This window comes from Tachypleus tridentatus, chromosome 6 (genome assembly GCF_004210375.1).
Source record: "Tachypleus tridentatus isolate NWPU-2018 chromosome 6, ASM421037v1, whole genome shotgun sequence".
Classification (NCBI taxonomy): Eukaryota; Metazoa; Arthropoda; class Merostomata; order Xiphosura; family Limulidae; genus Tachypleus; species Tachypleus tridentatus.
In genome coordinates, this window is record NC_134830.1 from 21678549 (window position 1) to 21705653 (window position 27105).

Below are 27105 nucleotides of genomic sequence, written 5' to 3' on the forward strand. Positions count from 1 at the left end.
AAACATGCTCGCCCTTTCAGCCGTGGGGACGTTATAATGTGACGGTCAATCCCACTATTCGTTGGTAAAAGAGTAGCCCAAGAGTTGGTGGTGGGTGGTGATGACTAGCTGCCTTCCCTCTAGTCTTACACTACTAAATTAGGGACGGCTAACGCAGATAGCCCTCGAGTAGCTTTGCGCGAAATTCAAAACAAACAAAGAAACAAATTTGTTTTTTGATTGTTTTATTTTTGTAACTTACTCCTTTTTGTTTGTAATTTTTACTGGTTAAATCTGAAACTTATCCTTTATGTGGCAATTTCAATTGTTGTGTTTATTGCTCAGCTATAAAAATATTACCCAGTTTTGAACGATAATAATCTGCGCGATAGTATCCGAGTTCTTAGTTTTGGATGTATACATCGCAAATTTTAATATAATAAGATGTTTACAATTGAAAAAAAAAAACAACAACAAAGAGTAGAGACGACTGAGCATTCTGAAATACAAAGTGTATGTTAACTCAGTGCTTTTCAACCAGGGTTTCTCAACAGACATCCAGGAGATACGCGAGATATCGAGGTTCTGCAAGGTTACGCGGAGTGCGTGGGTTTCGCATATTCTGTGCGTAAATACATGTTAGTCACATAACAGTAATCTGATTACGTCATATCTCTTTATTGTTATTAGACTCCCCGCTAGTACAGCGGGTAAGTCGACGGACTTACAACGCTAAAATCAGGGGTTCGATTCCTCTCGGTGGACTCAGCAGATAGCCCGATGTGGCTTTGCTACAAGAAAACACACACACACACTTTATTGTTATAGTAGTTTTCATAATAACATAACGTAACAACACGTGATCACTGTTTTAAACTACTGAACATAACTAGGTACAAACAGGTGCTTGAGTCGTGAACGTTTATTATTTGAAAGAGCACGTTCGAGAAATTGTTCATGCTTCGGATGTATGTGAGCATATAACTACATTAAATATAAGTACTCTATCTCGAATTATGGATACAGTATTGCACTAAATTGTTTTTTCTTGTAATAAACATTGTGAAAGGATCTCTGACAAAAATGTGACGCCAGAAGATTTCCTTGGATTAAAAAATATTAAAAACCATTGCGCTAACTGTAAGACTAAAGGGAAGATAGCTAGTCATCACCACCCACCACCAACTCTTGGGCTACGCTTTTATCAACGAATAGTGGGATTGACCGTCACATTATAATGCTCCCACGGTTTAAATGGCGAGTATGCTTGGTGTGACGGGGATTCGAACCCGCAACCCTCGAATTACAAGTCGAGTGCCTTAACCACCTGGCCATGCCGGGCGCCCTACCACACATCAGGTCAAAGTGTTTCCTTCCTATTGCACTGTACATATAAAGTAACAACAAACATACTAAAGTTTTTAAAGAACTTTCACTGAAACGTCATATTCAGTTGCACGTGATATGATTTGATTAGTGACATCACATCCACAGGTTAAAGATTTCGTTGTAAAAATATTAAAAACAGTTTAACATTGATTTCTGATCTATAATGCTGTGCTACTATAGGATTATCACACATTATCCCCTGTTGTTAAATTTCAGGAAGCACACACAGATGTACGCGTGTCTACGTATACAAAAAACTTAGTAAATAGTCACAGTGTTATAAATTAGACCAACTGTACGCAGGCGATCAAATCAGCACTACGTAATAGTAATGAACGTCAGTATAAAATCAAAAACCAAGATATCTGTTATGAGATTTTAACCTATAAAAAAGAAAAATATGCCACATCGTCAGTTTTTATTGTTATACAGTAACTCATAAAGTAACATGTATACGGTCATATAATTCAAACTCGTCGCAAATACTATGTCTAACGTACGTGATCCAAGCGAAAATGTGAAACTAGATACCCATTAAAGGAAGATTAATTTAGGAGTTAGGTGTTAAACTGCTTTGACCACGTCCTAACTTCTAATACCTTTTGTTATCTACAGACAGGTTTGGGATTTCAGTCACCCCTAGTATTTTGACATAAAAGATAGCTGTTAAAATTACCTTATAATAGCAACAATATATATACATATATTCCGAATCATTGAATCAAAAGAATGGAATAATAAAATTAATATGTAATAAGCGAATGTCTTCTTCATTCTGAACTGGACTCTTCTTGATGTCTTGACATCTTTGTTTCTGCCTCTTGGAAGTTTTTTACACTGATGATATATAATGTTGTTTGCTAGGGACGTGATATATTTCTTCCTTTTTAACCTACGAATAATTTGCGTTTATATGAGTTTTGAACTGCATTTAAAATTAGTATAAACCCTTTACAGCACCTCTTTAAATAGAAATATTCCTTATTGCAAATCGTACGCTGTCTCCTTCTTGATCTGCTGCTCAATTTAACACTTAGACAGCAAACTCCGTTTAATTTATTGTTTGTCAGTCAAGTTGAAAATTGTCTTTACGTTGATTAAAGTAAGAGTTTGTGTGGGAATCTGACTGGATAAAAAAAAGCCCATGAAATCACTGCCAAAGTTGAAGTGAATATTGTAAGAATTGCACATAAAATATACTGGATTGAATTTGTATTTTTGTCAAAGCTACTATGGCTAATTACCGTCATTTTTAATTTTGGGATACTGACAAAAGAAAAGCAAACATTCTGTAGCACCCTATCTACACTGAGGGATTGGCTTTTACTCTTATGACGCATCTATAGCTTAAATCTGGAAACACTTTCTTGTATAGCATGGATTGCCAGCTTTGAAATCCATACTGGATGGCTTGGCATGGCCAGGAGGTTAAGGCACTCGACACGTAATCCGAGGGTCGCGGGTTCGAATTCCAGTCACACCAAACATGCTTGCCCTTTTAGCCGTGAGGGTGTTACAATATGACAGTCAATCCCACTATTCGTTGGTAAAAGAGTAACCCAATAGTTGGTTGTGAGTGGTGCTGACTAGTTGCCTTCCATCTATTCTTACACTGCTAAATTAGGGACGGCTAGCGCAGATAGTCCCTCGTGTAGCTTTGCGCGAAATTAAAAAACAACAACAACAAACAATTCATAAATATCTTGTACAAACTGAATAGTCTTTAATCAGAACGTTTAATAGAAAGATTAAATTATTACTTTTTGTGCAACAATAGAAAGCAACAAAATAAAGAAGGATGACTTGTTTGTTCTTGTTAAGACAAAGAAACATAACTGTACCGCGAGACTTTAATAATGGAGTGCTACCAATATCAAGGACGTCGTTTGGAACATCAGACTGTTGAGACATCCTGAAACAATCTTGTTAAAATTACAATTGTGGTAAGTTAAACCCATCACAGCACTCGAATATGAGGAAAACACACAAAATACATGTTTGTTTCTTATTCTGCGAAATCAGAATGTTTTTTTAATATTATCTATCTATGATTCATTGATATGGAAATTCAAAATTTTTGTCGAGTTACAAAAGTGCCAGAGCTCACCACAACACGATGCAAGGTTTTGTGGTCTTTATTTCAAGTATTATCCTTACATAGCTGCATAACCAAACTACGTATAAACAGGCAAATCTATGTAGCTGCGCAGGAAGGTATCGTGTTTCCACGTGCGTAGCTGGACACGAAGGTCCATTTCAACTTAACTTTACAGCAATAAAAATAATAACTTCATACGAGAAAATACCTGATCAATATCTTCTCAAATGTAAAATATATATAATATTTATAAAAATGTGTTCCATCATTTTCTTTCATTTACTTATTGCCATCTTGTTTTATAATGAGGCATTACGTGATTAGTGTGTATAATGAATAAATACAATAATACTTAAACGTTGTTTCAGGATACACATTTATAAACTACAGTTTAAAACTTTTTTTATTTTGGATATTTCTAAAATGTTTGGTTTGAATTTCGCGCAAACCTACTCAAGGACTATCTGTGCTAGCCGTCCCTAATTTAGCAGTGTAAGACTAGAGGGAAGGCAGCTAGTCATCACCACCCACAGTCAACTCTTGGGATTCTCTTTTACGAACGAATAGTGGGATTGATCGTACATTATAATGCCCTCATGGCCGGAAGAGCGAGCATGTTTGGTGTGACAGGGATTCAAACCCGCGATCTTCGGATTACGAGTCGAACGCCTTAACACGCTTGGCCATGTCGGACCATTTCTAAGCGTTCGTGAATCGGAACCTTCAAGCATCGTACAAAACTTAATATTTATTCAGATATTTGAATAAATATCATAAATACTTCTTTATCATAGTTTTAAAATAATATATTTACGATAAGCACAACCTTACCGTAAATATCCCTTAAAAGATAAAGATAGTATGAGATAAAATTACTTGAAATTTCATGCAACAGAGCTGGTTCTACTCGGCTAAACAAAATGAAAACATTGATCCATATTTGCATCAGGACTTCAAATTCTAAGTTGTCGAACCTATTAATAGTGTTTATAATACAGTTGTATAGCAGTTTTTTCGTTGGTGGATTATTATAAACCATTTTATAAAAACAGTGGACTGTCTAGTCCGCGTAGTAATAACATATTAGTTTATTTCCTCTTTCTACTTTTTTATACACTTGTACACCATCGTCAATTCTTGTAGGCCCTCGTTACAAGTGATGTTTAAACCTCTAACAACACAAGGATTAACGAAAAATCAACTATCCTGTATAAAGAAATTCAATAAGCACTAACTAACACTGATAGAAACAGTTCAGGAAAACAAACAGACTTTATTAAAACTCTATCTCTAAATAACTATGCATACTTCACAACTATCCCGTACATATAATATAGTTTCAAATTTAAAAAAATCACGTCAACTTAAAACTTTCTAGACGTCCTAGCCCTATCATAACATCTTACACCTACTAGGTATCATACAAATTAAAACATAAAATATAGCTTTAAAATATAGCTGGTCAAAATATTATGGTGTTAAATAAAGACAATTTAAGAAAGAAACAATATTTGTTCTTAAGGTTTGAATTAAATAATGAACTAAAATTAAGAAAAAGTTAAAACTTCTCCAGACAGAGTCTCCTCAACACAAGTTCAGCAGAAACTGGATAACTTTTAAAGTCAAACACAAGCTGTAATTGTTCAAACAAAGAAAAAGGCATAACAAAGAGATACTAACCTGAATTAAGCCACAATCGTAAGAGTGGAGCAGTTTCGGTCACCAATAGGCCTAATGTAGTCTATGATTGTTCGTGTTTAATTTTGCGAAAAGCTTTACGAGGGTTATCTAGCCATCCCTCATTTAGCAACCTAGGACTACAGGAAAGGCATCTAGTCATTACCAACCATCCCCAACTCTTTGGCTACTCTTTTACCAACTAATAGTTGGATTGACTGTCACTTTTATAGCACCCCCACGGTTGAAAGGATGAGCATGTTTGGTGCGACAGGGATTCGAACCCGCGAGTCGAGCGTCTTCACCACCTGGCAGGCCCGGCATGAAATAGTAAATATCGTTGTTCACGTATAATGGAGTTAAGAGGATCCTAGAATCACAACTATAGCTTAAGAATACGTCATAGCATCAGTCTGATATTCAAATTTAGGCTGTTGTTAAAATGGCATCCTAATACACTAGTTTCAGTTTGGTCCATAATCCTGTGAAGTATTCTTTTGAGGTCTAGAGATAGGTTTCTAGGATGTCGAAAACATCGTAAGAACAGGTCACAGTGTCACTTTGACATTCAGATCTAAAGGTTTGCTAAAAGGGTACCAGGTACCCAAGTAAACCATTTTCAGTTTGGTATAAACTCTGGTCCGTCATATCTGAACGCACAGACAAACATTTTAATAGTCCTGATGTGGCGACACTTTAATTATTTCTTAAAGCGGCAGTTTGGTGTTCCAATTTCAATTTTGTTTTCCTTTTGTACCTTGACCATTGCATCAAATGGCCAGGGAAAACAATTTCAGTTTGGTCCAAACTCTGGTCGATTGTTAGTTGTATTACTAAATTTGATTTTAATATGGTGGTATTTGCTGTGTTCACCGAGGGAAATCGAACATCTGATTTTAGCGTTGTAAATCCGTAAACATACCACTATCCCAGCAGGGGACAATATGGTGGAGTGTGTGTGTTTTCATAAAACAAAGCCACATTGGGCTATCTGCTGAGTCCATCGAGCTGAATCAAACCCCTAATTTTAGCGTTGTAAATCCCTAGACTTACTTCTGTACTAGCGGGGGACAATATGATGGTAAGAACACGTTAAATATTCCCAGTTACTAATTTGACATTCGAATGTCAAACCAAGGATCAGGAAGAAGTACCCATCTTTACCAAATTATGGTGTAAGGTGTGTTACACCCGAGAAATGCCCTCCTTCCTTAATGTTAAACAGCTTCCCATTTCAGTGCCTTTAAATGATTATGTTAAACACGGTATGAAATAAACAGTTTCTACCTAAATAAAGATACAACTCTACATGTCCAGAATTTCAGACTTTTGAACACACTTTGAATTTTGCCTGAAAATCAAATGGAACGTTCTTCACTCTAGATTCCATTCTAAGTAACATCCAGACATTTGACTATGTATTAGTTAATATGCGTCGTATGTACCATCGCGTGATATTAATTTAAATCTGTCATACCACAGTGGCCTTTGAGATTAAACCGGAATGTACTCAGATAACTCAACATTAGTCTCTCAATTAGAATAATCACTTGGCTGTATATATGAGGGAAACAAAAAACAAAAAATAAGATGGTAGATGAATAATATTCCAGGATATTATGCTTACAAATGTCAGCAAACCGAAATCCACCAGTAACAATACTGTATTACTTAGGAAACCTTGTATCGTGCACAGGTGAGGTTTTGTAGCTTTTTACAACAGTTGCATGTGTGTGTGTTTCTTATAGTAAAGCCACATCAGGCTATCTGCTGAGTCCACCGAGGGAATCGAACCCCTGATTTTAGCGTTGTGCAACAGTTGCGAAACACGTGTAAGTAATAAACCTAGCAACGAAGAGAAATTATGATGAATATTTTCAATGTATCTACATCTCATGTAGATAGAGAAAAGAAAGAGTGGACATTTTAAAGGAACGCTGTAGAAGATATTCTATCAAAGGAAAATGTAGCACTATTTACAAAAAAAGATACAGAAAATTTTATTTAAAAAAATACAAAACTAGAGCCTGGGAAATTTGTTAATGTTTTATTTCAGTTGAATGGACTAGCACATTTAGATACTAAGTCTCACATTTTCATCGTTCTAAAGTTTGCCAAGATATATATATATATATATAAGAAAAACAGGTTACTTTTGACTCGTGGTCAGTAGTTTGAGATTAGGGATTGTGTCATGTTAATTTGGTGGTGCACTCGCTGCTAATCTATTACACTGTACTTGGAGGGAATAGAACCTATGCTTTGGCTGGTGCTATAAAATCGCCTACCGTCTAACCATGCTCTGTATAGAAATCAACACAGCTCTGAAGGCGTCTACAAAGGTCCGAACTTATGGATAACGTGTGAATCATAACTTAAAGCATCCTACATACCTGTGAAACGGTCGCATATGATTTTTGTGTTGTCCTTTTCGTATATAAAAACTAGAATTTTGAAACTCTCGTGACGAACTAATCGTAGTTTCGATGAAAACTTTACCTCTATATCAAGGGTGAAGGTCACGAACAAAACGGAATATTCAAAATGATATAGTTTTCTTATTGCTTTTAAGCAATGTTTATCCTTTTTGCACTCCAAGATATTTAAAGTGAAATATTATAACTTTCACGTTCGCTTAGTCAAATTGAAAACATTTATAAATAGATTTTTTTTTCCCTTGGAGTCAGGTTTAATCGACATTTCTAATTCAACAATATAGCTTGCTCGTTACGACAGCTGTTTTACAATATATAATACTGAAGATTATATATCATTGGTTGTGTTTGGGTTTTAATGGCAGTATTTTCAAATGATTTTTTGACAAAATAATACAAAATCTAGAAATATATATATATATATGGCATTTTAGTAAAGTATGTATGTATGTTTTGAATTTTGCGCAAAGCTACATGAAGGCTATCTGAGCTAGCCGTCCCTAATTTAGCAGTGTAAGACTAGAGGGAAGGCAGCTAGTCATCACCATTTACCGAGAACTTTTGGGCTACTCTTTTACCAACAAATAGTGGGATTGGCCGTGACATTATAAACGCCTCCACGGCTGAAAGGGCGAGCATGTTTGGTGTGACGGAGATTCAAACCCGTAACCCTCACATTACGCGTCGAGTCCCTTAACCGCCTGGCTATGTTAGGCTCGTTTTAATAAAGTTTTTTTATCTTTTATCATTAGTTTTATATCGTAAGTCACTATTTTTCAACCAACGTGATAAACTTAAATAGCTTATAATTTAAATAAATAATTCTTTAACTTGTTTTAATCAAAAATGTCTAGAGTCACGAACTAATGTACGCAAGATTATCACGTATCATAAAGTGGCTGATAAAAATAGTGTTATATCATTTGTGTGTTTGTTGAATTTCGCACGAAGATACTCGAGGGTCATCTTTGTTAGATATCCTTGAACTAGGAGTGATAAAACTAGAGAAGAGAAATCTAGTCACCCATCACCACCTATTCTTTGCCAAAAAACATGTGGGATTGACCGCCATGTTGTAACACTCCCACAGTTGACACTGCGAGCATATTCGGTGACGGGATTCGAACCTACGACGCAAACATAATAAATTGAGCGCCTTAATCACCAGCCAATATTACACCATGTTTATCATCCTTAAATTTAAATATACAATTTGCTTTTTATAAAAGACATGAGTGTCAAAACGTCTAAAACACTATACATCAAATAACAGAACAAGTTGGTTACATATCAACTTAGTAGAAATTCGGAAATCATTAAACGACGTATATGAACACTCTATATGCCTGGTATGGCCAGGTGGTCAGGGCACTCGACTCGGAATTTGACGGTCGCGGGTTCGAATCCCCGTCACACCACACATGCTCGTGTTTTCAGCCGTGGGGTCGTTATAATATGACGGTCAATCCCACTATTCGTTGGTAAAGAGTAGCCCAAGAGTTGGCGGTGGGTAATGATGACTAGCTGCCTTCTCTCTAGCCTTACACTACTAAATTTGTAACGGCTAGCGCAGATAGTCTTCATGTAGCTTTGCACGAAATTCCAAAACAAACTAAATTCTGTGACAATATAAAATTCCAGTTATTGGTGACAGGCCAAGCCATAGTATTTGCTGCATCTATGACTCTTTAACTATTAAGTATTTGCGTTAAACAAAGGGTCATGTAGGGTTTTAAAGATACTGCTTGTATTAAGTTGTAAAAGTAAAAACTTTTTTGCTGGATTTTGTCTACATAGTAGAATATAATTGACTTGTCAAAAGGGTATTTGAGAATCTATTTCTATATCAAGGGATCGCATGAATCGATTAACCCCAACTTTGAATTGATTTACATTAATTACGAATAAGCGTGTCATAAACTCAAACGCAAACTGATATCGTAAAGTGTGTCACATATCAAAATGTATTCGCGTGCAACTTCAACTCGTGCGAGTGCCAAAAAGAACAAAAAAAACACCAAAAGATGTTAGCTGTACGAGTCTATAGACTTACCACAGTCCTACAGTAGATGTTAGCTGTAGGAGTCTATAGACTTACCACTGTCTTATGGTAGATGTTAGCTGTAGGAGTCTATAGACTTACCACTGTCTTATGGTAGATGTTAGCTGTAGGAGTCTATAGACTTACCACTGTCTTATGGTAGATGTTAGCTGTAGAAGTCTATAGACTTACCACTGTCCTACGGTGAGGAGATGCAGAAAGCTAAATTTGTGCTTCAATATACTGCAACATTTAAATATACAACCCATTTAGTCCTGCAATGATTTACTCTGTGAGGTGATCGATGTGCATCTAGTTATTTTACAGCAAAAATATTCATCAACTGACGCAAACTGTTATCTGTTTGCTAATGAATTCAATTTACATGTAGAAATCAGACACTAGATATAGACTGTTAACCTTGTATCACTTTCGTAACATAAAAAAATCTGATTGTGATTGTAATTATAATTCTATCTCCTAAAAATCAAACACGTGTGACTTTGCATGAATGCGAGGATATTGGTTTATGTCATAGAAATGTAATTTTATATTTGAGCACAAATTTTCAAACTTTTCTAGCTGATTGCAAACCGAAACTTCTAGTTTAGATTACATGATTGTTTCACTTCAACAGCTACGTTGTAGAACACAGCAATGTAAAATGCTAAATATATTTTTATCTGCAATGTTTCTTGTTCTATATATTTGATTATGACATAAGATTTTGAAATATCATTATTATAAACACGTTACTTCTGGGCATCAGAAACATCTTTGTTGCACTTATAATATTTCAGGAACCATACTGAGGCCTTCTTCAAGTCTGGAGAAAAACAGTGTAGAATACATTACCAAAAGTAGTTAGTCTTAAAAGGCGGTAGGATATTTCCGTCCATAAATAAAACTAATACAGTTACCTTCCTTATAGCAGTGTAGTAAAACAAGGTTATAGGTTCCATCTTTTTATTACAAAAGGGTACATTCCGCTATATCCTTTAGGTGATATAATGTTACTTGATGAACATCTTTCCCCAAGCTCACGTTTAATTCAGTTTAAGAAGAATTCAACCCCAACACATAAGTAACTCGGAGTGTAAAAATTCCAAATATTACATGTATGATTAACCACGAATCTGAAGTGTCGTTGACCTAAGTTTATCAACAGTTGTTCAAGCAAGTTACTAATATAAATAAGTTATATCTCTCATATCCCAGCTAGTTTGGTGAGCCCTGGTATTAAAAGAAAAACCCTGTATGCACTGAATATAGTAGATAGTGTACGACTGCCGTATTACCACGTTTTCTTTCATTAACAAGCTTCCACAATTATTAATGCAGTTTTCGCCAGTTGATGCAAAGGTCAATTAAACCGTGCACCGATCAAAAGTGATAGTTTTTGATTAATGAATAAGGGTTAATTAAATAAATAATATTAATAACCTATTTGTTGAAAAGATGAATAATAATAATCACGGTGATAACATAAATAAATAATTTGAAGTTAATTTAGTTCCTGTGTGTGATTACTTAAAACATTATCACGGTTTAACATGTTAATCCAATATTCACCAAAACAGTTTGTTTTGTTTCGTTTTTGACAGGAGGGGGAGACGAAATTAATTATTGATTATTTCATTCATCCTCGGCCCCCGCTAGTACAGCGGTAAGTCTATGGACTTACCACTCTAAAATCAGGGGTTCGATTCCCCTCGGTGGGCTCAGCAGATAGTTCAATGTGGCTTTGCTATAAGAAAAACACACACACACACATTCATTCATGCTCGGAGCCCCTTAACAGTAACTTACATCTTTATTCTTTACGTTTACGTCACGTTCTGGAATAAAAGTTGGTGTCAACATTACTCATGTCTGTTCTCTCGTCATTTCATGTGTGAATGTTGGGCTTTTCCTGCATGCTCAAGCTCACACAAGTGAGAGACGAAAGTCAGGAGAGATATTACAGTTCGCAATATATGTAAGATATATACTCAGGGATAATAAGGTATACTCTACTCATAAGTTACAACTATAACAACTGCATATAGTCAAAGATTGTCTTACATACTATTAAGAAGTAATATTTAGGATTACATGTTATTTGGTAAATCATTGGAAATCAATACTAAAACGAAGATTACAATAAATACACCTTACTGAACTAATATATACTGCGTTAACCAGTTCTTGTTTGTTTTTTGTATTTCGCACAAAGCTACACGAGAGCTATCTGCGCTAGCCGTCCCTAATTTAGTAGTGTAAAACCAGAAGGAAGGAAACTAGTCATCACTATTCACCGCCAACTCTTGGGCTACTCTTTTACCAACGAATAGTGGTATTGATCGTCACATTATATAACGCCCCCACGGCTGAAAGAGCGAGCGTGTTTGGTACGACAAAGATTCGAACCTGCAATCCTCACATTACGAGTCGAGTACCTGCCGGGCCGTGTCAAGAATTACTGATTAGATTATTACTAACATACATATTGCTGGCGTGGTAATTACACCCATCATCAAACTTACCAACTACAGACATTCCAAAACCATAAATTTTACAGACGGCATCACCGAAGATCCACTTTCGATGCACGGCAGCTACAAAAGTCAAAGGAGTTCCCATGACGGATATCGTCATGTCACATGAACTCATATTCAGCAGGATACAGTTAAAGGGATTCTGTAAATGTTTGTTTCGTAGGATAACGAATATCACAACCAAGTTGTTGAGGAATCCAAATAGAGCAATCACGAAAAGCAAACTGGAAGCAACATTGTAAGCTAGGTCAGACAACGGCTCTAGCAGCGTATCGTGGTTGCTACTTTCATCCGTAGGAATGTCCGTAAACTTCTCGACGAGCGTATTGTTCGATGGTGCCAAGCTGGAGTTGTTTATCATCTTGGTATGATTACAATAATATTAGTAGAAATTTCAAAAAAAGGTAGTTGATTGAAACTAAATTATTACTTTTTGATATAAAATATTATAAGACATAAATCTTATCTATAATGTATTATACGAACATAGTTGTAAGATTTCTAATACAAGGTTAAGCGTGCTCATCTGTTTCAGCATTTCCCGCTCTGCTCGCAATCGAGTCTAATTCTCACCTGTCAATAAGTGAAACTCTTGGGTTTCTAAAGACCGTCAAAACAAGTCGCGCTCTCTCGCGGCAATGGCAATATACCAACAGCATGATCGTTTGTTTGTTTGTTTTTGAACTTCGCGCAAAGCTACACGAAGGCTATCTGTGCTAGCCGTCCCTAATTTAGCAGTGTAAGACTTAGAGAGAAGGCAGCTAGTCATCACCACCCACCGTCAACTCTTGGGCTACTCTTTTGCCAACGAATAGTGTGATTGATCGTCACATTATAACGCCTCCACGGCTGAAAGGGCGAGCATATTTGGTGTAAAAGGATTCGAACCCTCGGATTACGAGTCGAGTGCCTTAACCACCTGGTCATGCCGGGCCTTCCAATAGCACGAGCGTACAAAAAAGGACTACAAGTCATATTATACTGTGGTCAAAATAAAAGAATTGAATCTGAAAGCGTAAAAATTTAACTGTGAATGAATCGCCTTCTGCTCTATCGAACGGAATAGTTAGAAATGGGTGTTCTTACTTTTATTTCCAGTCTGTTTGACAAAGAGAAAAGAACAAAAGTCAGCTGCAACATATTTTGTAATTGGAGTTTTATAAATTGTGTGCAAAACATAGATACAGTTTCAAATGTAAAGACTTAAATTATCGAAATTAGTTCATTATGATGTGTTTCAACTTCAAAAATAATTTTGAAAAAAAAAGATTTATAACTAGGGTAAGTGCCCTTCATGTTAAAACAAGGTTGTCAGTTTCTGAAATAAGAGAGAAGAAATTTAAAAATTTAACAATAATGAAAATGTAAACTTTATTAAAGTTCGAACAATTGTCCCTAATTCCTAATTGAGAGACTAGGAGAAATGTTGCTGTTTTACATCACCCGCCAAAAGTTGCTTGGTTACTTAAGTCGAATAATGAGAGTTGACTTTCACTCTTATAGCGCATACACAGTACCTAGTAATCTGAGGGTCGCGGGTTCGAGTTCCCGTCACACCAAACATGCTCGCCCTTTCAGCCGGGGGGCATTGTAATGTGATGGTCAATCCAACTATTCATTGGTAAAAGAGTAGCCCAAGAGTTGGCGGTGGGTAATGATGACTAGCTGCCTTTTCTCTTGTCTTACACTGCTAAATTAGGGACGGCTATCGCAGATAGCTCTCGTGCAGCTTTGAGTGAAATTCAAAACAAACCAAACCACAGTAAGACACAAACAGTAATCTTAGATCGAAAAGAGGAAACCTTTAAGATAACGAACTAGTCAACAAATATGGCAAAAAACCACATAATTTGAGAAAATGGAAACTGAAAAATAATGCAATAATAGTAAGTTTTCTAAATCATGATCTAACTAAAGTAAATATTTATGTTATATAATGCAGATATGAAATAACTAGAAGAGACTTTTTTATTTTAGCAATGATAGAAATAAACAACAAAATACTCAGAAGAGATACAGACTCAGATAGTGTTGGATACTACAGAATTAAAATATCATTGTACGAGAAAATACACGTTAAAAATTAGCGATATTAAGATGTTCTAAAAATTCAAAGTTCCAAAAATGCAATAAAACAAATGGTTTGTGATGAATATCGCACAAAGCTACACGAGGGCTATCTGCGCTACTCGTTCCTAATTTAGCAGTGTAAGACTAGAGGGAAAGCAGTTAGTCATAACCATCCACCACCAATTCTTGGACGACTCTTTTATCAACGAATAGTGGGATTGACTGTCACATTATAATGCCCCCACGGCTGAAAGGGCGAGCATGCTTGGTGTAACCAGGATTCGAACCCGCAACTCTCGGATTACGAGTCGAGTACCTTAATCACCTGGCCATGCAGAGCCAAGATTAGAGGGAAGACAGCTAAGCAACACCGCCCACTGCCAACTCTTAGAATACCCTTATATCAACGTATAGTGGGAATGACTGTCGGAGAGTGCGAGTCGAGCGCTCTAGTCACCTTGCCATGCCAGGCCTAACCATAGGAACAGAATTAATAGGTTTAATTAAAATGAATGAAGAAAGGCTTGTTAAAAGTTGTGAAGATAAAAAAAAAACTTGTTGGATTCCAAGAAAAAGAACACTAATGGTTGTTCCAACAAAAATTAGTCACGAAAAAATATCATTTTCAGAAAACATTTAAAAAACTAAATTAACAGAAATAACATATGAAATCATATTTTTTGTTTCAATCAGTGTGAAAAATTGTTTCCTACCTCTTGTATACACACACAAAAGATTTAAGTTAGCAACTTATGAACATTTTTTGCCCAAGAGGAAGCGACATAATGGAAAACTTGGTGCTGTACATTGAAGTAATGTGACCATAGTCTCTCAGATACACGGGCGTAATGCCCATTAGAAAAAAAAAAGACTGAAGAAGGAAATAGTTAGACTACGAATGACTGAAGAATCTTGGACAAAAAGTAACTTTAATTGAGGAAGCTCTCGGCTCAGCACGATGTGCTGCTCGTTGTCTTACCGTCTTGTTCTGACTTAATCTTTTGATTCTATACTGATGTTTCTATTAATAAACTGAAAACAATGGTTCTATATTTATTTTGTTGTATTAAGTCCACCACATGCAGAGTTAGTCCTATATATAAATTTCACCAGTGAGTGACCGATTAGGAAAATCGGTGTTAAATTTAAATTGTATCGTTTCGTAAGTTCGAGTTTGTCGTCCAACAAAAGCCATTTTTTGGGAAATAGAAAAAAAAAGTTGTATAGTGTAATTTCAGGATTTAGCAAAGATATGTTTTAAAATTGCGAAAAAGGTGCAATTGTTTTAACATTTAAGTCCAAATTTATATTTAATTTTCGATCAATCGTTAAACTACTCGCTTCTGAATGACAGAGAGCAAAACTACTTAAATCAAGTAATAAGCTGATATGATATAAGTTCTCGACCGAGAGGCAGACAGATACACAGTGTGTTGTAGCCCGGCATAGCCAGGTGGTTAAGGCGTTCGACTCGTAATCCGAGGGTCAGGGGTTCGAATCCCTATCGCACCAAATATGTTCGCCCCTTTCAGCCATAAGGACGTTATAATGTGGCGGTCAATCCCACTATTCGTTGGTAAAAGAGTAGCCTAAGAGTTGGTGGTGGGTGGCGATGACTAGCTGCCTTCCCTCTAGTCTTACACTGCAAAATTAGGGACGGCTAGCGCAGATAGCCCTCGAGTAGCTTTGCGCGAAATTCAAAAAAACAAACACAATATGTTTTATGGTATTAGATAATTGTTTATCTCTGTCCAATTACATCTAGATCAGTACGTATCAACCAAACCACAGGTTGCTGGCCGTTAAAGATATACAAATAGTCAATTTGTTTTCGTCTTTCGAACAAAGCTACTATGCATTATTTCGATGACATTATACCAAATAGTCTTCCTTTGAAACAGATATTCAAATATCGTGAATTTATTTTTTTCTCTATATATAAGTATATTAGTTTTATTATTTGTAACACTTCACGTAAATAGCAGAAGTGGGATACCTTATAAATGTGCTTCAGTTGTTTTTTTGTCTGATCTTACTCAACTCATGAAACTTCCTGTCCAGATGCTGGAAACGGATTTTGTTCGTACGTTAGTTGTTTTGGAGAATCTAGAAAGCAATTAGTTCCCTTCAGAAAAACTTAAGGATATAAATAGGTTGAAGTCTCAACCGGCTAATTGAGAGCAATCATTACTTACGACAGCGAAATATGTTTTTAACTTTTAGTATTTCTGTACTAAACTTAATGCTACGTTCATACAAAAATACTGACATTCTTAACAGCTCAGCTACAGTTTACACATATTCAAATTAAAAATTACGTAAGGCATTATTTACAACTTTTCTTCAAATTCAACCTACCTACATAAATCAAAACTTTAAAAATAACGTCAAGTCTTGGGCTACTCTTTTACCAATGAATAGTGTGATTGACCATTACATTATAACGCCCTCATGGCTGAAAGAGCGAGCATGTTTGGTGTGAATGGGATTCAAACCCGTGACTTTAGGTTACCAGTCGAGTGCCTTAACCACCTGATCATGTCGGGCTACCGTTCATAGCATAAATAGGTTATCTTATGTACCTCAATATTTTAATTTTAGTGCCTTCTATCCAAAACATCGTTTCCTCTTTCGAGGATTAAGCATGTTGTTCAGTCTCATTAGTTTGCTCCGTTTCATTTCAGTGTTATATTTTTCCAAAACATTTCGAAAAATTTATACAGTACCAACTAACAGTTAGTGTCGTTTTACGGGTGTTTTTCTTTTCCCACGATTTACTTCCAAACAAAAGACTCGCCCCTTACAAGTCGAACAACTTTCAGGATTTTTTTCGAATAATGTGAATATTTACTCGCTATTCTTATTTGAACTGTAAATATTTTATCTTCTCATACACGTACACCTAGGGCGTGTCCCTTTATTGGCCCATAGCAACTGATATTACTCGCATATCAGTGTCAAGGTTAACTGACCATGCAGAGTATTTCAGCTCAAAAAGAGCTTCGAAACAATGATGAACCAAGATGACAAAATTTCTACCAGAACAAAATCTTTATGTTTTATTTTACTTTCTTAAACGTCTTTGCCTGTTTGTTTAATATATAAATGAGCCAAAAATTATCTTCTGCCACATGTAAAAAAAAAACACCTGCTAAGCACTTGATTTACAGGTAATTAACATGAGAGACACCTGCCACGTAGATACCATATCAACTTTTCCAACAAGATCAAGATCAAATCCTTGCTGTCCTTCTCCGAACTTTCTGGTATGGCATTGCCAGGTGGTTAAGGCACTAGACTCGTAATCTAAAGGTCGCGGGTTCGAATCATCGTCGCGCCAAACATGCTCGCCCTTTCAGCCGTGGTGGCGTTATAATGTGACGGTCAATCCCGCTATTCGTTGGTAAAAGAGTAACCCAAGAGTTGGCGGTGAGTGGTGATGACTAGCTGCCTTCCCTCTAGTCTTACACTGGAAAATTAGGGACAGCTAGCGCAGATAGCCCTTGAGTAGCTTTGCGCGCAATTCGAAAACAAACCAACGAACAATCAAACACACAATGTTTAAGCTGAAACTGAGTTGAACATTAGAAACCAAACAGTAAATTTTAAATGTATGTTTATCTCAAACACAAAATTAAGTCTTACTTAATATTTTGTAAAGCTCCACAACGGGCTATTTTTGGCTCTGTATACTACACATAACCAAACACCAACTTTTGGCACTCAAGTCTGGTAACGTATCTCTGACTTACAATGGGACTCGAAAAATTTCTTTTTCTTATCAGTAACATTATCTGTATGAAGTGGCAGCTTTGAAAAAAATGTTGCTTTCGACAAAGAACATAAAACGTTTACTATTGTTGTAGACTTACATTATTGATTTTGGCCTTACTAGATTCGTTTAAAACTTAGTTATGCTTATCTTTGTATGTCATTTTTCTTTAAACTTTAATGTCAATTATTTAATTGGTGTATGCAAGCAGTTACTTAGGTTGATAAGACCGAAGGTACACACAGCCGATTGTTTGTTTGTGAATTTCGCACAAAGCTACTCAGGGGCTAGCCATCCCTAATTTAGTAGTGTAAGACTAGAGGGAGGACAGCTAGACATCACCACCCACCGCCAACTCTTGGGCTACTCTTTTACCAACGAATAGTGGGATTGACAGTAACATTATAACGCCCCCACGGCTGAAAGGGCGAGCATATTTGGCGTGACAGGGATGCAAACCCGCGACACTCAGATTACGAGTCGCACGCCTTAACATGCTTGGCCCACACACAGCCGAACAAACACTGGTCATGTTGGCGAAAGTAAACATACAATCATATAAATCGAAAAGTTCTCTCTTCGTATCGTACTAGAATATGATAATTAACCTTTAAACCACGAGAATATTGTAGGTGGCAGCTCAACTCAGGGTTAACATTATATACAAAATGATGAGAGAAGCTTTCAAAATCAGGAACTTATTCAAAAACATCTTTCCTTCACACAACACAACACCAAGCTTAGCTTCTATCATCTGTTTTCGGATCTCGACTCCAGTTTGCTACTCCTGAAGCCAAACTGACTTATACAGTTGAAAACAAAACGCACGCACATAAAAAAAATATTCATTACATGTTGAAATCACTAGCCTGTTAAAACTAAGATATGAGCAGTCACACCATACCATGACAACCGAAACTGGCGAAAATCAATACAATTACATGTGTGTCGAGTCCATTTTGTTCAAAATTTTATGACTTTTCTTCTTGGGGTTATGAATATTGTTTTGAGAAAAAAAATTCAGGAAGGTCATGAATATTTAAGTACGGCATGACGAAAAGGCATGCATCAAAATTCCGCAAATTAAAAACAAAATTACTCAATAAATTTCACCTCTTCAGGCTTTTCATTTGTGTGTGTCACGTGGAAGTCTGTTTGTTGGAACAAAACTACATTGAGCTATTTGCCACAACCATTGCAGGAAATTTAACCCTAGATTTTAGTGTCGCAAGTCTATAAACTAAATGTTTTAACTCTATACTGCAGTTTTGCCATTGGAAAATGACTGTATTCCAGTGAGTGCTAAGGTTAACGAATCTGTGTGTTAGTTTGAATCCTTTGAAAAAACACAAGACGTCTCACAAATACTTATTTATTTCATTCCCACCATATTTATGTTCAAGTAAATATTAAAAGCATTTACCTTCCCTACGACTACCTTTAAATTTCTAGTGCGAGACAAGGGATTAAGTAGTTTCCTGAATCTAATATTTTATTCTAAGCGTACTTGTTAACAGTAGCGGTAAGATATGACACACAACGTATTACTTTGGCTGAGTGCGTTCTACTTCACGTTAAAACGTTGTTTTTAATTAATTGGGCTGGTTACTTAAAATGAGTTCTGTATACATAACGATAACACTGCACAACAACATTTTGCTTCTTGAACACTGTTGGGTGTTCCTTATAGATTTGTGGCTGCTGATCACGAAAATCACATCCAAATTTGCCCATCACGTACCGTTTCATCGAAATCTTCAGTTTCACCAGGACATTGCTACAATGGAAAAACGATATCAGGGCAACTGGAATCCATCAATGCTTGCTGACTATTGTTGGACACTGCAACGTGACGCACCGGACATTAAATACAAACGAAAATCAAGAGCAAAACTTATAATTATGTTGAACTTGATAGCGTATTAAAAAAATAAATGCAATTAGATACGTTATTGCCGGTAAACAGTTAACTGTCTATTTCTCAGAGTTCCTACGTGATGAAGCAAAACCAAAACTATACTTGTGCATACTCACCAGGTACCTGCCACAATCAGCAAAAACTTTTCAGGAAGCAAAACTTAAAAAAAAATAATTGTGCAGTATAAACAATTAGTATTTCCTTAACGTTCTACAACCTAGTACACCGTCGTGCTTGTAGGCTTCAGTTAACAAATGACGATCCATGGTTAAAGTCCTGTCCGACATCTTTATTTTTCATATCCACGAGAACTTTTCCAAACATATCTTCAGGATATGTCGTAGTGTTTGGTTCAAGCATGCTCCAGTGACTGGTGATAAAATCCTGATGTGCAAGAGAATTTCTCCTATTGATGATACAATGACCACTTTCCTTGTTGCCACTGGAAGTTAAACCTCAGGTGTAATAATTGTCATATAATAAACAGACGTTTCTTGGTCACATACTATGAAACTAGTTGAAGATAATTTAACGTTGCATTCGTATTTCCAAAGTCTCCGTTTCAGTCAGATGGAAGGAAGATGACATACTACGCAAATTCAGATCTTAGGCTTTTGTTTGAACAAGCTGGAGCTCATACGTTATCAGGCCAAGAACTGCAGCTAGACGATGAACAATCTATAGAGGTTGTTTTAACACACCAAGACCCAGCTTCACAATACACCTTGAATAATATCACAAGAACAAAGAAGGTTTAACTTGAAGAAAACTGGGTACAGACTTGATCTAAAAAAAAAAAAAACGTAGGTCAAAAGATGCTCAAAATAAATTACCTTTGAAATGTACCTTCATTAAGAACAGTAAAAATAGGTGGTTGGAAAAATTCACTGATGGTCTCCCCAGTAAACAAAAAATCCAGCACTTCTGTAGTGCAGATCTAACATAATTATGCTACATTCCCAAAGGAAGCAGAAATATTGAAGCAAAATGCTATTTTCATGTCAGTTGTGTAATTAACCTCAAGAATCTTAGGAAATTGAGAATGTCTACTTTAATGACAGTAAACAGAACATCTGGGTTGAGCGGTGTTAAAAATCCCTCTGGTTGTAATTCCGAAGAACCTGTCTTCATTGAGGAAAACAGACAAACAAAAGTGCTCGGGGAAAACCACTAAGGCTTGGTACGAGAGTTGCTCGGGGTGTGCAAAATTTATTATGCAAGTTTATAATTATGGTAAACACTTTATTTGCTGAATATCTTAAATATTATTTACAATATTTTCATCTAACTTACAATGAAAGTTTTCAGTCTCCTTCAGTTCAGTTATGACCTTAGAAGATTTATTTTTGCAACAACAATCAAGAATGTGACCAGTCAGCAATACTATTTATTGCACTATGTACACATAAGTTGTTACTTTCTCTTCTAATTAACAACTTTAAACAAAATTTATGAATCTCATATTTTAAATACACAACTAAAATGTTTTTCTACTCAAAGTTCACATTGACAGCTGTTACTTATGGATGACAGATTACCTAATATTGAGTACATTAACATGCTCAAATACAGGTTTTAATCATTATTAGCAGCTTGATCAATTTGAAATATAAATATACGTAAGTTTACTTGAACACGTAATTTTATCTTAATTGAAGATAATGTTCAGGAGATGAAAGAGAACCAACTTGCTTCATTATCTCTGTTAGTTCACATGAAAAATACATTAGCAATTAAAAAATAACAGCTGCACAATTATGAAAATGAGATTACCAACTAGTAACAAGAAAAGATAAAGAATTAATTTTTTTGGACGAATTTATCTTACCATAAAATATTTTTAAACATTATGAAGTTGATTAATGTATGTTTGATTTAAATTATTCCTAAAAACTCACGTACTTTTTCTCTTAATGTGTACATGTGTCAATTACACCCATCAGAAGTTATTTTTTTATCATTTCAAATTTAAATATGTATATTAATTAATGGCCTGAAGAGACTTTTAGCATTTACAGGTCTCCGTATTCAGACAAGTTTAGAGTACAATAACTGTCAAAAAAATGTCAAACGTTCTAACATTAACAGTATCTCATTTTATTATTTGTTTTTATTTTAGTGAACTGTCAAGCTAGACTAATCATCACATTTCCAAACATCACTTGTTATTGTTTTTTAGTTTAAAACAATTAAACTAAATATTATATTTCACTAATTAACTGACTTTATCCATTACAATAACTGGTGATACTAAAATCACTCTGTATAGGATCTTGTACTTCACTTATGTAATTTAAACTTTTTCTCACAGAAATAAACTTATTACAGACCTTTACATGAAGAAATGTACCTACAACTGACACGCAATAATATTTTACTTCCATTTCAAAGACTGGTTCATGAATCCATTAAAACAGTGATAATATAATAAAGCAAATATACTGCAGTGTATTAAAAAAATCTATAAAACATTAAATGGTTCAAAGACTGAACCAGAATCCAAAAACCAGAGTGATATTCTTTGGGAAAAGAAAAGAGTTATATGATGGTTATCTGAGAAGTATCTTTCAGTGGATATCTCTAAATATGAAGTGCCTTAGAACATGGATTACTCTAAGTACATACTAATCCATTATGTTATTTAGACTTATGAATAATGAAATCTGAGGTACAGGATTCTAATAAGAGTAAGTGCTTTTCACATTGAGGATGCAAAAGAGAAAATATGAGGAGTTATAGGATGCAAACGACTGTGCAAGTTAAGCTGACTGATGAAGAAATTAGTTTCAGAGTTGAATATATTGGGTAGAAAATTAATGTAGCAGAAACTGCCTTTGTTTACTTGTTAATAACCTTTCTTCAGAAACTAGAGTAGTTCACCTCAACTTAAAGTCTAAAACTAGTCTTACCTAACTTCTAAAATGTCTACTCATCTTTGTTTCACGAGATGTAATCCAAAAGAAATGAAGTCACAAAGAAGGCTTTTTAGAAGTAAGATAAAACCAGCTAAAAGTAAAACAATAATACTGGAACTATTGTTCAAATAAATTAGTGAAAACAAGGATGGTTCAGAAAACAAATTATAAATTGTACTAGCAACTGTGTATAAAATAACAGCTGCTATATTGTGATGTTGGTTTGTGATCAGATAAAAAAACAAGCAGAATGTATCATAATTTTCACTTTTAAAAGAAAAACCTGCTATCAGGAAGATTGTTATACATAAAAGTTACAAATATCATCATGTCTTATTTCAGTTATGCAGAAAATGTTAACATCCAAACTTGTGTTAAATTTAGCACAGATGATTTATACTCAGCTTTCACTTTGCCTGGTACAGTATACTAAGTAAATGAAAACAAAAAAAATTACATGAAGTTTACCAATATACAGAATATCTCATCCCGAAAGCACTTGAACATCAGTAACAAGCTAAACAAAGAAGGTAGTTCCACACATGTATACCATACAGAAAAGTAGTACTTGACATCACATCAACAGTTTTACAGGAAAGAAATCTTCAGTCATCTACACAAGTTACCACATTGATAGTTTCACATGAAAGAAATCTTCAGTCGTTTACACAAGTTACCACATTGATAATTTTACAGGAAAGAAATCTTCAGTCGTTTACACAAATTATCACATTGATAGTTCTACAGGAAAAAAATCTTCAGTCATCTACACAAGTTGCCACATTGATAGTTTTAGAGGAAAGAAATCTTCGGTCATCTACACAAGTTGCCACATTGATAGTTTTACAGGAAAGAAATCTTCAGGCATCTACACAAGTTGCCACATTGATAGTTTTACAGGAAAAAAATCTTCAGTCATCTACACAAGTTGCCACATTGATAGTTTTAGAGGAAAGAAATCTTCAGTCATCTACACAAGTTGCCACATTGATAGTTTTAGAGGAAAGAAATCTTCGGTCATCTACACAAGTTGCCACATTGATAGTTTCACAGGAAAGAAATCTTCAGTCATCTACACAAGTTATCACACCAATAGTTTCACAGAAAAGAAACTTCTATGCCATCTACAGAAGTTATCACATTGATAGTTTCATAAGTAAGAAATATCTACATCATCTACACAAGTTATCACATTGATAGTTTCACAGGAAAGAAATCTTTAGTCATCTACACAAGTTATCACATTGATAGTTTCACAGAAAAGAAATCTTCAGTCATCTACACGAGTTATCACACTGATAGTTTCACAGGAAAGAAATCTTCAGTCATCTACACGAGTTATCACACTGATAGTTTCACAGGAAAGAAATCTTCAGTCATCTACACAAGTTATCACATTGATAGTTTCACAGGAAAGAAACTTCTATGTCATCTACACAGGTTATCACATTGATAGTTTCATAAGAAAGAAACTTCTATGTCATCTACACAAGTTATCACATTGATAGTTTCATAAGAAAGAAACTTCTATGTCATCTACACAAGTTATCACACTGATAGTTTCACACAAAAGAAATTTCTACATCACCTACACAAATTGCCACATTGATAGTTTCACAGGAAAGAAATCGTCAGTCATCTACACAAGTTATTGCACTAATAGTTTCATAGAAAAGAAATCTTCAGTAATCTACACACGTTATCACACTGATAGTTTCACAGGAAAGAAACTTCTACGTCATCTACACAAGTTATCACATTGATAGTTTCATAAGAAATTTCTACATCATCTACACAAGTTATCACATTGATAGTTTCACACAAGAAATTTCTACATCATCTACAAAAGTTATGACATTGATAGTTTCACACAAAAGAAATTTCTACATCATCTACACAAGTTATCACATTGATAGTTTCACACAAAAGAAATCTTCAGTCATTTACAAATTATAACAGTTTCTCAGCTAACAAGTAATTATTCTATATATATCTAAGTACATACCAATTCTTAGTCAAATACAGCATTAATTATACAGTAACATTACAGTAATTATTTATTGACCTGTAATAAGTTGGAAAGTCAAATACAGTAAAATTCAGTTAGTTCACCATGAATTGTATTTAAAGAAACGTAAATCATAAACTTCTACTGTTGCTTTAAAGTTCACATTTACAGCTGTAAGTTCACCAACTGATCTGCAAATGCTAAAAATACATCCAGTCATGGAATAAGTAGTGTCCTGGTGCTCACCAGTCAAACATGCAGCATTATCCCCCTACGTACATTACATATATCTTTTGCAAATCTCCAAACAAATGTAGAATAACAATTCCCTATAAAACAAACAACTAAACATCAATAGTTTGTTAAACCATAATTCATAAAATATTAACCCCTCAAAATACACACTACAACAGTATTTCTCATCATGTTTCACTTGCATATTCCTATAGGCTTGCTCATCCTGTGAAAGAAATGCAATAATTTTCTCATGTGGATGTGCAGAAGTGAAAAACTTAAAACTGCACCCAGCTTCCTTGTCCTGCTTTATTGCTGTCTGGTTTATTTGTAGTGCTACGGAAAAAGAAAACAGTGATTCAATCTCCTTATGCTAATAACCAAAAAATACGTACTAAAAACAATTGTGGAAATGGATCCAACAAGACATATAAACATACTGTTAAAATAGAGTTAATGATTTTATGTAGAGACAAAGTAGATGGTAGCTATAGTACTGATTGAGTCTTGTAATGTTAAAAGTTTAGTTTCATACGTCTCCCAAACCTATTTGTGTTTAATTTATATTACTTCTGAAATACGTCACCAAAAATAACCTTGCTTATTTTTGTATGCCTTTCAAACAGAATTTCAACATTTAAAAAATAAGGAGAAGACCCATAAAGGAACAGGATACATTGCTGTTCTTCTAGGGATAAAAATATGATTTACTGTTTGTAGTCCAGTAAAAATGTAAAAAAAAAAAAAATCATCCTTGGTGATCTAAAGGTTTTTGACATGTAACATAGAAACGTGTATAGAATATAAGCACCATACTTTAGGATTAAGAATGTACACAAGTCATAGCAATCCACTTATTAACTAGCACAAGACAAAGATATGTCAAGAAGCCTGAGACTGGTTTATAACCTTAATGATTTAGTATGGCTTATGGCTTGTTAACTACAAGTAATGTGCAATGCATAACCTAAATATCCAACTCCAAACATAGTACCTTACTTTTAATGGCATGCCTATACGCGTATGTTATTTAACAAATGAGGTATTCATATGCCAAATATATTCTTTCACATTATTTAGGAAGACCTGTTGGTTTCATTTTTAGATATAAGGAGAATCCTTGAGATAAGGAAAAACGAAAAATATAAATCTAAGAAAACAGTTCACCATATGAACTCTCCATGAGTACTACAAAGGGTTGTAGACTCACAAACATTTTACATAAGATTTCAAATCACTAGATTATAATAATGTGATTGAGTAAATAACTTTAATGTATTATTTTAACTTTGATATACGAATGTTACTTTAGGACTATATGATCAACAGTGATTAACCCAAAATAATATTGTAGTGGAAGTTCTTTCTTTGATTTAACTTTGATATACTTATGTTACTTTAGGACTATATAATCAACAGTGATTAATCCAAAATAATATTGTAGTGGAAGTTCTTTCTTTGATTTAACTTTGATATACTTATGTTACTTTAGGACTATATGATCAACAGTGATTAATCCAAAATAATATTGTAGTGGAAGTTCTTCCTCTCTTATAAAAGATAATGACAATTTATTTACAACATCAAACAGTTAAATCTTAAAAAGGTTAAATAATATCATATCATCACAATAAAAATAAAACATTACTGTAGTTAACTGTAGCTAGTGTGGCAAGTTTAAAACATTGTTACTATACTGTCTGAATAGTTTCTATTTCATTTTTATGCATGCCCAAAATGTTCTCAAACTTTGTACAAGTACCAAAAGTGTTTTTTAATTACATTTGTATCATTCAAAATTTTGTTATTTTATTTTAAGTGTGGACTATTTTAAGAATATCAAAAAAATATTAGGTTTTGACTTTATATAAGTACTTGTTTTAGCATGAAAGCGTTTCACAAGTCAGTGAAGCAATACTGAAATTATACTTATGGAAATATATTAACTTTAGGCCTGTTATATTGTTAAATACTACATTCTTTTCCTAGTTCTTTGGGGATCTTTAGAAACTAGAAGAGTGTATAAAGCAAG

At 34.8% G+C, this 27105-nt stretch overlaps 2 protein-coding genes across 2 annotated transcripts in view; both read right to left on the reverse strand.

The window, feature by feature from the left end:
* Nucleotides 1-12702, reverse strand: part of LOC143252077 (rhodopsin-like) — a 36538-nt gene extending 23836 nt beyond the window's left edge. The window contains exon 1 of the mRNA XM_076503686.1: nt 12145-12702. Within this exon, the coding sequence (XP_076359801.1) occupies nt 12145-12517 (373 nt within the window). The 5' untranslated portion in view covers nt 12518-12702. The remainder of the gene's footprint in view (nt 1-12144) is intronic.
* An 8435-nt stretch (nt 12703-21137) lies between these two features.
* LOC143252078 (adaptin ear-binding coat-associated protein 1-like) overlaps nt 21138-27105 on the reverse strand; it is a 45831-nt gene continuing 39863 nt past the window's right edge. Inside the window, exon 7 of the mRNA XM_076503688.1 lies at nt 21138-25409. Coding sequence (XP_076359803.1) covers nt 25352-25409 — 58 coding nt within the window. The 3' untranslated portion in view covers nt 21138-25351. The remainder of the gene's footprint in view (nt 25410-27105) is intronic.